At 47.3% G+C, this 12,430-nt stretch overlaps 1 protein-coding gene across 1 annotated transcript in view; it reads right to left on the bottom strand.

Moving 5' to 3' along the window:
* Nucleotides 1–989: 989 nt before the first annotated feature.
* Nucleotides 990–12,430, bottom strand: part of LOC138371895 (E3 ubiquitin-protein ligase TRIM13-like) — a 73,213-nt gene continuing 61,772 nt past the window's right edge. The window contains exons 3-4 of the mRNA XM_069336943.1: nt 10,030–10,734; nt 990–1,148 (exon numbers count right to left, since the gene is read on the bottom strand). Of these exons, the coding sequence (XP_069193044.1) occupies nt 990–1,148; nt 10,030–10,734 (864 nt within the window). The remainder of the gene's footprint in view (nt 1,149–10,029; nt 10,735–12,430) is intronic.

The raw sequence follows: 12,430 nt of genomic DNA, 5'->3' as shown, positions 1-12,430 counted from the left end.
AGGCGCATGTAAGCACAAGGAACATCCCAAACAGCTGTGTATTTTAGGGACCTGGCAGACACAAGGAACATTTCTCATGCCACATAACCTGTGTTTTCCAGGACCTAGACAGACACATGGAACATTTCTAATACAAAACAGATGTGTTTTCTAGGGCCAAGGAAGGCACATGAAACATTTCTCATCCTACAAAGCTGTGTTTCCAGGACCCAGGCAGACACATGGAACATGTCTAATAGAAAACAGATGTGTTTTTTAGAGGCCAAGGAAAGCACACGGAACATCCCAAACAGCTGTGTTTGCTTGGTGGCCATGGCACTGGATGACTCTTTTTTTATTTTTTTTTTGTTGTGCCCAGGCAGTCCAAAGGAACATTTATCATTCCTCACAGCTGTGTTTTATAGGACCCAGGCATGCAGAAGGAACATTTCTCATAAAGACTGTGTTTGCTAGGGCTGAGCCAGGCACAAGGAACATTTCACATCCCACACAGCATACGAGGGGGGCCTCGTAGCCTGGTGGATAGCGCGCAGGACTCGTAATTCTGTGGCGCGGGTTCGATTCCCGCACGAGGCAGAAACAAATGGGCAAAGTTTCTTTCACCCTAAGTGCCCCTGTTACCTAGCAGTAAATAGGTACCTGGGAGTTAGTCAGCTGTCACGGGCTGCTTCCTGGGGTGTGTGTGTGTGTGTGTGATGTGGGAAAAAAAAAGTAGTTAGTAAGTTAGTAGTTAGTTAGTAAACAGTTGATTGACAGTTGAGAGGCGTGCCGAAAGAGCAAAGCTCAACCCCCCGCAAAAACACAACTAGTAAACACAGCTGTTATTTATTTGTTAGAGTGTTAATGGTTAGCTGGTTAGTTCAGGATATCGCCAATGTCTTAACTCTTAAAATCGCCATAAGATAAGATTTATTACGGAAAGGAATCTGAATATTTTGTGATTGTGCAAACAATTAACGTTCTGAGCCAAACAACAAGGAATTGTAAATTTAATAGAAACATGAACTTAGAGTCACCTGTGTCTGAGGAGCTCCTTCAGTCACTTTCTGAACCTTCTCCATGATGGTGGAGGCTGAGTCTCTCAGGTGGATGGTGACACCCGCCTCTGTGGTCACCATCTCCAGGGCCTCCCTGATGGTCTCCTGCACCTGTCATTACCAACACAAACATTAATGGTGAAGACTAAACCACACACCAGAAGGTGAAGAGACGACGACGACGTTTCGGTCCGTCCTGGACCATTATCAAGTCCAATGTGATTGGAGCGAGTTGTTGTTGTTTCTCGACAAACAAACACTCTTCATAGTAATCTGGTTCACACTGCTTCTCGTGCTTCTAATGCTGTTGGTGTTTACTCTATTACTAAAACCTCTATAAATTATAGAGGTTATTAGATAGGTTGGGGTTTACGAGTAGGTAAGGTAATTATCAAAAGAATGAACCAAACCGGGAAGGCTATGTAGCACCATCAAAGTGTGAAATAATCAGAGGACGCTAAATATCACCAAGAATGCCAATACGAGAACAGAAACGCATAAGGCAAACGATATCAAAAGTATCCGATTCACCAAGAATTCTATCGAGGGACAAGTGACCGCGAGGGGCGGTCGGATAGCAAGACACACGCTCGTCCTGGAAGTCAGGACATTCAACAAGGATATGCGCAACTGTAAGAAGGACAACGCAATTTGAAAAATAAGGAGCAGGGCAGGGCTCCATTAAGTGACTGTGAGTCAAGCAAGTATGGCCAATCCGCAGCCTAGCTAAAGCAGTTTCCCACCGCAGGTTATGGTGGTAGGAGGAAAACCACGGGGACACACTACGTTTGAGAGTACGCAGTTTGTTACTAACTACAAAGGACCAACAACCCTACCAACGGGCAAGGATGGAGGAATGAATAACAGGATAAAAGTCGGAATAAGGAATTCCTTTACGGGAGATGGGACAAGAACGGATAGCGTCCCTAGCGGCAGCATCTGCACGCTCATTTAAAGAAACACCAATATGGCTGGGAACCCAGCAAAACTCTGCTGATTTAAATTTACTAGAAATAAGAAACAGCAATGTTGAATCTCGATGACCACCGGATGGACAGGATTAAAGGACCCTAGAGCCATGAGGGCACTACGAGAGTCAACTACAACCACAAAGGAGGAATGACAATGAGAAAGCAAGAGACGGAGAGCATAGAGAATAGCATAAAGTTCTGCTGTGAAGACGCTAGCCTCCGAAGGGAGGCGACACATGTAAGTGTGGTCAGGAAAACAACAGAGTAGCTCACACCGTCCGCAGACTTAGACCCATCAGTGAAGATGGAAATAGAGTGGGAGTGCAAAGAAAAGTGCTCAAGGAAAAGGCGTTTCAGAACCGTAGGAGGGGTAAAAGCTTTAGTGATGCGGGTCAAGGACGTACAAAACTTAGGAAGGGGGACTCTCCACGGAGGTAAGGAAGGAACAATATGAGGAGAAACATTAGAAATACGAACAGAAAGAGAATCCTGTAAGCGAGATAATCGGACATAAAGAGGGAGGCGATGAAGTGGAACAGGAACCACAGAAGGGGTAAAAGTTAAAGCACGACAAAGGCGAGAGGAAGGATGTTGTAAGGACCGCGCAAGATAGTGAAAACAGTAGCGATCACGGCGGTCCTGGAGAGAGAGGAAGCCAATGTCAACATACAAACTGAAAGCGGGAGTCGAACGAAAGGCATCAGAGCTCAGACGCAACCCAGTATGGTGCTGAGCATCAAGACGGCAAAGAGTAGAAGAAGGAGCAGAAGAGTATACAGAGCAACCATAATTGAGTTTAGACAGGACGAGAGAGAAGTGCAAAGAGAGGAGCGTGCGCCTATCTGCTCCCCAAGAAGTATGGGACAAAACCTTAAGTAGGTTAAGGGCCTTAGAGCATTCAACTCGGAGGTAAGAGATATGGGCTGACCAAGACAAACGAGTGTCAAAGATTAACCCCAAAAGCTTAGCGGAATCCCTGTACACAAGGGGATGACCATAAAGCGACGAAGAGGGTCGAAGAACGACATGCTTCCGAGTAAAAATCATAGCACAAGTCTTATACACAGAGAACTTGAAGCCATGATCGGTGGCCCAAGACGACACGGTATCAATCACAAGTTGAAACCGCCGTTGAAGGAGAGGCGAATCATCACCCTGGCAGCAAAGGGCAAGATCGTCGACATAGAGAGCAGAGAAGACGCCAGAAGGAAGAGAGGAAAGAAGACCGTTGAGGGCAACTAGAAAAAGAGTAGTGCTCAGAACACTACCCTGGGGCACACCTTTGTATTGCTTAAAAGGGGCAGAGAGAGTGACACCAAGCCGCACACGAAAGGAACGACGAGAGAGGAAACTCTGAAAGAAGAGAGGGAGATTCCCATGAAGGCCAAAAAAATGAAGTTGAGACAAAATATGATACCACCAGGTAGTGTCGTAAGCCTTTTCCAGGTCAAAAAGGATGGCAACAACGGAGGTCTTCGCATCAAAAGCAGTACTAATATAGACCTCCAAGTTCATCAGGACATCCGTTGTGCTGCGGCACTTGCGAAAACAAAACTAAGAATGGGAGAGGTGGTGATAGTGTTCAAAGAACCACATCAAACGAACGTTAACCATACGTTGAAAGAGCTTGCAGACACAACTCGTGAGGGCAATAGGGCAGAAGTTCTTCGGGAGATGACCCGAGAGACCCTGGTTTCTGAACAGGGAGGACAACAGCATCGAGCCAATACCCAGGGACTGATATGACGACTCCCAGACCCTATTGTAGAGATTCAGTAAACACCGAGACGTGCACGGAGGGAGATGGCGAAGCATTTCATAATGAATGCCATCGGAGCCCGCCGCCGTAGAACCGCAGAGGGCCAGGGCAGACTGAAGCTCAGAGAGAGAGAAGGGATCATTATAGGGAAGGCGAAGATGAGTACAGAAATTTAAAGGACGAGATTCAAGAATAGGCTTACGAAGAAGGAAGGTTTGGAGAAGATGAGAACAAAAATTAACAGATGAAAAGTGGGAACCCAGTTCGGTCGCGACCTGCAACGGCTCCGCCACAAGAGCACCATGGAGGCGAAAGACCGGCGAGACATCGGGAACGAACTTACCCGCAATCATGTAGATACGCTTCCAGACCAGTGGTAGAGGAGTTTCGGACATAACGGTGGAGACATAAGACATCCAGCAAGCACGTTTAGCCACACGGATGGTCCTACGGGCCACCGCACTTGCCTTCCGAAACAATCGAAAAGACTCAACCATTTGCCGGTGGCGATGTCTCTTCCAGGCTGCACGCTTACAGCGGACAGCCCAAGCACAGTCCACATTTCACCAGGGAACGCACTTCCGCATTCCCCGAGAGGAAGAGCGAGGAATAGAGCGGAAGGCAGCGTCAAAGACAGTGTCATGAAAAAGAAGGAGGGCACGAGGAAGAGGCAGAAAGGAGAGGTCGGAAATAGTAGCACGGAGAGTAAAGAGGCGCCAGTCAGCCTCAGCAAACCTCCCCCCTAGGGAACGAGAGAGGAGGGTGAAAAGAGAAAAAAGTAACAAGGATAGGAAAATGGTCACTGCCATGGAGGTCATCAAGGACCCGCCACCCGAAATCTAAAGAAAGGGATGACGAGCACAGAGAAAGATCGAGACAGGAAAGGGAGTGAGTCCGAGAGTCCAAATGAGTGGGCTCACCAGAATTCAGAAGGGACAGAGAAGAAGAGAGGATGTAAGGTTCAAGGAGGCGTGTTTGTCAGAAAATCACCCCAAAGGGCATGGCGACAATTGAAATCACCCAGCAGGAGCACAGGCTCCAGCAAGGAGTATAAGAGGTGTTTAAGATTGGGAAGAGAAAGTGGGACTGTGGGGGGTGGGGGGAGATAAATGGAACAAACTGTGTACCATTTACGCACAAAGACACGAGCAGCAGAACAGTGGAGAGGCGACGAAAAAAGTAAGGGGAAGAAGGAAACATCTAAGCGAATCAAGAGAGCAGAAAAGTTATGGGCCCCAGCAACAGCTGGGGGGGGGGAGAGGAAAGAATAGCCACGGAAGAAACCAGGACGAGCACCAAGCATCGGCTCCTGGAGACAGACACAAAGGGGCGAAAACTGTGAAATTAGAAGTTGGAGGTCAAGGAAATTGGCGTAATATCCAAGGATGTTCCATTGAAGAATTGACATCGGCAAAAAGAGAAAGGATAGCAACAGAGAGCAAAGAAGAAACGAAGGTGAAAAAGAAACACAGCACGTTAAAGAAGCACAGGGTCAGGATTAGGGTCAGCGAAGTTAGGGTTAGGGGGCATGGGTAAACTGAGTAAAGAAGGACGGAAAGAAGCGGGAGGACAGACCAGAGATGGACGAGCAGGGTCTGGAGGAGGAGGAGAAGGAAGAGAAGGAGAAGGAGGAGGAGGAGGAGGGGCAGAAAGAGGGGGAGTGCACCTCAGCAAAGGCAGTAACCGAGACGGAACCGGGGGCTAAAGAAACCTCCACAGTAGGAACAAGGGGCTCTACCACCGAAGCGGGAGGAACGATAGAATTAGAGATAGGGGGTGAAGAAGGAAGCGAAGCCTTCTTACCTACCAGGAAGGAGGAAGGAGAGGAGCCAAGTTTCCGCTTCTGATTCAAAGAGACAGGTGTCCCAGCAGCAATATACTGGGCAACAGACTCCAGCATCTCGAAAGGAGAAGAAGAGAGAGAGCGAACAACCCGACCACCAGGAGAGCGATGGACATCGGCCCGCACAGTCAGGCGGCGTGGAGAGCCAAGAGGCGGAGGAGAATGTCAGGAAGGAGGACCAGAGGGAGAGGAGAAAGAAGACACAGGAGACATGACAGACTGGGTAGAAAGAAGGGGAACCCTAGACAGAGAACCAGGAGGGGGACCCATCGGGACAGAACGGAGGAAAACAGGGGAGGTGGTGGTGGGCGTGTCCGGGTCTATGGCTTGGAAACGGTTGTGAGACTGAGGAAGGTGGGAAGGACGAGGAGAGGAAGAGCGCACCACGCGAGCATAGGAGACGGCAGCAAAAGAGGGGAGATGATGAACTTGGCGCCGAGCCTCAGAAAAAGACAAACGGTCCCGGTGCTTCAAGTTGAGGACAGCCGACTCAAGTTTGTAACGTATACACGTGCGGGAGAAGGTAGGGTGGGCCTTACCACAATTGAGGCAGCGGGCCTGGGGAGAAGTGCACTCCAACTTAGAGTGACCCTTGTCCCCACACATAGGACAGAGACAGTACTGGAGCAGCGGAGGGCTCCATGCCCAAACCTCCAGCACTTATTGCAGAGCTGAGGAGATGGAATATACTCCTGAACAGAGCATCTGGTACCAGCAAGAATGACAGAGGGCGGAAGAGACCTACCATCAAAGGTAATCTTCACAACCCGAAAGGGCTGACGGCGATGACCATGAGGGGGACGAGTAAACGTATCCACCTGGAGGACAGAATGGCTTTGGGCCTCGAGGATATGCTTGGTATCCTCGTGGTAGTCTTCTAGATTCCTAACACCGGTCGCAACATGGTGCGGGAGAACAGTGCCAACACTGGCATTTAACTGAGCGTTCTTGGAGACCCGAACAGGGGTCTCGCCAAGGCAGGATAAGGCAGCCAAGTGGGTGGCTGCATCCTGAGAAGGAGCAGCAACGACACGGGTACCAAGACGGGTGAGGTTGAAGGTAACAGAGGCATCTACGGAATCTACAAAATGCCTATGAAGGGAAAAATCATCAGGAGTTGAATCTAAAGGATGGAGGTCAAAGTACTTAGTCCACATAGCAGGACCAAACAAAGCATAGTACGAATTAGAATGGGAAGGGAGCATACGAAAGCGGCAGTGGCGGGGATGGTGATGAGAACTTTTAGAGAAAGACGGTCAAAAGGTGCAGTAGTCACAATAAGAGATGGAGCCGTGCAAGAGGACGAGGCGGTCACCACAGCAGGCTTGGGGCTCGACCCAATCACAAAGGAGGGAGGGGAGCAGGGAGGAAGAGTCCGGTCTGGGCCCAAACCGGGCCCTGTAGTGGGGGCAACAGATCCCGGTCTTCCAGGATGGTCCGACTCAGGAGCCTGGTCGCCCACCATATGAGCCTGGGTAAGAGAAGTCGTGTCGTCATCCATGCAGCAAACAATATCAAATGTTTGGGACCTGGAACCAAGGGATACCACCTAAAAGGGCAGCCAGGGAGGCCGAGTGCGGGCCAGTGCAGGAAGGCTGTGTCGTCCCCAGCGGTGCTCCCCTTTTTCAACAGGGGAGTCCTACTACATCGTCCATGCTCCCACACTGGTGCTAAGACCCCATTTCCCCTATCGCCCCAGCCTGGACACCCAGCCATCCACTCAGGGCGGTCCCCTCACAGGCGACCCCTCCAGCGGGTGGGCCGATGGCTCACAAGACCCCTACCCCTTGGCTCACAAGGCCCTTCAGCATGTACACCACCCAAAGAGGGGGCAGGAGAGGGGGGCAAAGGCAACCCACACCGGTCCCAGGGAGGTGTACGTGAGCCCCTCACCACGACAAGGAGACACCACAGAGGGGATTGGGGTTTACGAAGGAAGGAAGGAAGGAAGTCTCTGGTAGTTTTATATACAAGCGAGCTGCCCCTCCTTCTGGCAAATTGCAGTCAATTGTTTCCTTGCCAGATATAAGATGATTTTAGATGCTCAGAGTGTAAGAACACTGTGTTAATATTCTATTAACGTATTGTAAAGTTAGGATGTTAGTTATATTTAGAACTGCATAGTGGCAGTTAATTATTATATTGGAGGATAAGTAAATGTTACTGAACGATCAGTTGTTCACACAGGCAAAAAGCCGCATGAGAAAAATCAGTCTTCTCTAACTACGCTCAGGGCTGGTCGGACATAGTTTTGTGTGGCTCTCCCTTTTTAACCTCCTTCCATTCTATTCTATTCTCTCCTTAATCTTCACTATACCAGGTTAAGTAAAATACCATTGTTGTTACGTGCCCCTAGATCTTCTAAGTGTAAATTTGTCTGTGTTCTCAAGTCAATTATTTTGAGTTCCAAGTGTTTAGTTGTTTCGAGCTGACAAGTGAACACGTGTTGCGTGTTAAAGATGTTAAGTTCATTGGTATGTACTGTCTTGTAAGGAACGTAGACTTTACCTATACTTTGCTGTGTGTAACTCTCGTCTCCTGCCTATATGGAGTCAAAAAAGTATTGTAAGATCGAGGAGGTAAAGTATTTGTTGTACTTGGCGGTTTAGGGTTAATAAATTATATTAAAGCAAATGTTAACGGGAGTTTCCATCACCCCTTTGTGATGAGGGTTAGGTGATCTATGCTAGACGATAGACCATTTTTGGTATTATTTCTTTGGCTGGGAATTGTTTTCCTGAGGGCCGGCCCTTTCCTAAACCCCCATTGGGTGGAACTCCCTTACCTTGAGTTTAACCCCAACAGAGCACCCAATCTTGTAACACACACAACCTGTGTTTTATAGATCCCAGACAGTCGCAAGGAACAATTCTCATCCCACACAACTGTGTTTTCTAGGGCCCCTCATTGCACACAGCTGTGTTTTCTAGGTCCAAGGCTGGAACGAGGAACATCCCACAACTGTGTTTTCTATTGCCCAGGCAGTCACAAGGAATATTTCTCATTCCTTAAAGCTGTGTTTTCTAGGGGGAAGGCAGGCACAAGGAACATCACACACGTTGCACAAGTGGCCAAGGAGACGGAAAAAAATAAAGAAGCAGTAAAGGAAGCCAAACACTGCAGCAACCAATATGAAACAAACATTAGGTTGGAAGGGAGAAAGGAATTGGCATCTAACCCGAAGTTGTTGCAAAACACAGTTGATCGGAGTAAGTCCCTGATAATTTTTGGTTGAAAAGAAAAGGAGATAACATCTAGGTCAGCAACCCGTTCTCGCAAATTCGTAAAGTCAATATTGACTTATTAACTACGTGCATAGGTGATATACTAAACATAATAGATACCCCTAAAAAGATTTATAGAAAACACCAACCTTACCTAACCTTGTTAGTATCTTAAGATAAGCATCTTATTGCTTCGTAATTACAATTATTACTTAACCTATACCTATTATAGGTTAGGTAATAATTGTAATTACGAAGCAATACGATGCTTATCTTAACATACTAAGTAGGTTAGGTAAGGTCGGTGTTTTCTATGAATCTTTTTAAGGGTATCTATTATGTTAAGTATGTCACCTATGCACATATTTAATAAGTCAATATTGACTTATTAAATTTGCGAGAACGGGTTGCAACCAGGTCAGAAAGAGTTGTAAAAGAAGCGATAGTAGTAGATAAAATTGTTGGCCTCATGGAACGTCTTACTACCATAGAGCAACTACAAAAGAATAGGCAGGTATGTAAAAGGGAAAGATCAACCTTTGAGGATCACTCTAAACTGTGCCAAACAGATGGAAGAAGTACTAAGGAATTGATGAGGGAACAAATTGATGAGGATAGGAAAGTGTGGTCATTAAGACGAGATCTTTCAAGAGAAGACAGAGAGAAGCTGAAACTAAACCTCGTAGAGGCAAAACGTCTAAATGAGACCAGAAACGAAGAAGAAATTATCTCTTTTTTTCTACAAAGTGATAAGGGTAGGCAGGCCAGTAAAATGGTACAAAAAGGCAAACCAACAAAATTGCTAGTGAGAGAGGTAGTGAAGAATAAGGAGAGGGGAAACATGTTCCTGAAAATAGTATACAAATAGTACAGATGGAGTGAAATCGAAAATACTGGAGTTAAGTGATGCAATGCAGCTGCAGACACCAGACATTATTTCACTCACGGAGACAAAACTTGAAGATGTTATTTTAAATGAGGTCATATTCCCAAGGGGCTACTCAATTTGGAGACGGGACAGAAAAATTTGGAAAGGCGGTGGCGTTGCTGTGCTGGTGAAAAAACACCTAAAGGTGAACGGAATAATGATTGCTAGTAAGTTCCGGGGAGCTGAAGGGGCTTCCCCCAGAAATTATACGTAAAAATCATTATTACAGACAGTTGAATGACAGCAATGTGACCTTCAGCAGCGTACCTTCACTGAGGTGTAGACAGTCTTAACACACGGGAAGAGTTCCTGGCACTTCTGGAGCCAAACTTCTACCTCCACGTGGCACTGATCAGCCGTGTCTATAGTTGTGACGGCCTCCTGGGCTGTGTTGACTGTGTTGAGGCTCCCCAACATGGCTTCTAGCAGATACTTCCCTTCCTCTCCCTGTGTTGTCATGTCCTCCACACTGGTATCCTCCTCTTCCACGAGCTTCATGGCTGCCTTGTTCTGCTCTACCAGACCATAGAGTCTGTCCTGGAGTTGAAGGTGGTGAGTCTTCCAGTCCCCCAGCTGGCCCCGGTACTCCCCCAGCTGGGGCAGTACCTCTTCACAACTGGTAATGAGGCTGCTGACGCTGCTCTTCTGCTCCTCCACCAGAGATCGTAACTTCTTGCTGATGCCTCTTGTGGGAGCGTTATAAAGTGTTGCTGCAACTGTGTCCCCTGACACCACCTGGGTATCTTTAAGTCTTCTAATAAAAGCCTCCATACCATAATTGATGGGAAAGTGAGCAGCAGCTGTGGCACTGTGCTGGGCACGACAGCTAAAGCAGGTCAGTTGACCATTCTTGACACCATTGTCAACACACTGGGAGCAGAATGTGTGTCCACAAGGCAATGAGCGAGGCCGTAGCTGAGATTCATCGTAACAACCAAAACAGACTGAACATTCCTCAACGTTGTTGTTATCCTGTGTAAAGATAAAGTTGTTTGATCATTTACTTAACATTGTATGTAATACATAAATTAAAAATATGTAAAGTAGTTAATTAGCTATGTTAGACCAGGGCCAATATTGCTGACAAACATTTTCCCGAGGTCAAATATTTCTCACAAATATATTGCAGAGTAGGAATAATATTAAAGACAAATATATCCCCCAAAAAAGTTAATATTACTGACAGATAAACGTATCTCTGAGCTGGGATAATATTACTGACAAACATATCAGAGCTGAGATATTATTACTGAGAGATAAATATATCCCAGAGATGGGATAATATTACTGACAAACAAATCCCAGAGTTGGGATATTATTACCGACTCATAAACATACCTCAAACTGGGATCGAGGGATCGGATGCACCCCGGCGGACCCGTGAAGGGTTAATCGCAAAGCCTGGACAGGTGAAACGGGAAACCTTGTAATCGCGAAACGAGTGACGCCAATCACTGGAAACTAACTTGCCTCGCGGCAAAGCAACGCAGACAGGCAGATGATTGGGGAGCCCCAGGAGTCCCCTCAGGGGTGACAAGCACCGGCCCCGTCCAACGCAGAGAACAAAAACCAAAAACTCGGCCCTCAGCTAAAACGCAAAAGTCATCCAGTGCCCTCAGGCAGCAACCCGTCCTCATAAAAATAACGTCACTTTTGGCTGGTATGCGCGATATGGCCAAATTTGGACGTAATTTGAAATGAAATCGACTCACAGAAGTGACGTTCTGTTCCGTTTTCTATTTGAGTCGTCCGGCGTACGCGCAGAGGTTATAAGAGGACACTTTAAATTAACGTTTTTCATAACGTTTTGAAACTTTATGAGAATTTCCTGCCCACCTAACCTATCAGAGGACCCTTAACTTACTGTTGTTGAAAAAAAAATCCCAAATTTATTTTCAATTTTTTTTCATTTTCAAATTACGTCCAAATTCGGCCATACGGGTAAACGGCCAAAAGCGACGTTCTTTTTAAGAGGACAGGTTGCAGGCAGAGCAGAAGCAAGCCGCCCACCACGACTGAGGGCACACCAGGAGCCCACCAACTCCCGGCACCACTCGGCCAAGCCGGCGCCAGTCACCGTCACCCCGCTGGAAGAACCAGCCAGGACACGTCAAAACAAAAAAAAAAAAAACTATCAACAATCCCGTGACACAAGGCGATATGTGAGCCAGACGTCGGACAGCAGGGCCGTTGAAGTGGAATGCCAAACGACAGTATCAAATCCAAATCGCAGAACAAAAGGAGGCGGCAGAGGCGTCCAGACGTCCACTCGGCAGCAAAGTTGAACCAGGAGTCTGCTGCATACCTGGAACCTTCTAGGCCTTAGGTACCACACTAGGCTTCAGTAGCTGTATACCTGGAACCTTCCAAGCTTTGGGCACCACACTATGCCTCAGTAGCCGTATACCTGGAACCTTCCAAGCCTTGGGTACCACACAAGACCACAGTAGCTATACCTGGAAACTTCCAGGCCTTGAGCATTACACTAGGCTTTAGAAGCTGTATACCTGGAACCTTCCAAGCCTTGGTCACCACACAAGACCTCTGTTAGCTGAATACCTGGAACCTTCCAAGCTTTTGGTACAACACTAGGCCTCAGAGGATGTATATCTGGAACCTTCCAGGCCTTGGGTACCTCACTATGCATCAGCAGTTTTATACCTGGAAC

Source organism: Procambarus clarkii, chromosome 37 (assembly GCF_040958095.1).
Source record: "Procambarus clarkii isolate CNS0578487 chromosome 37, FALCON_Pclarkii_2.0, whole genome shotgun sequence".
NCBI lineage: Eukaryota > Metazoa > Arthropoda > Malacostraca > Decapoda > Cambaridae > Procambarus > Procambarus clarkii.
The sequence above is the reverse complement of the archived record's forward strand: the minus strand, read 5'-3'. Positions and strand labels throughout refer to the sequence as shown.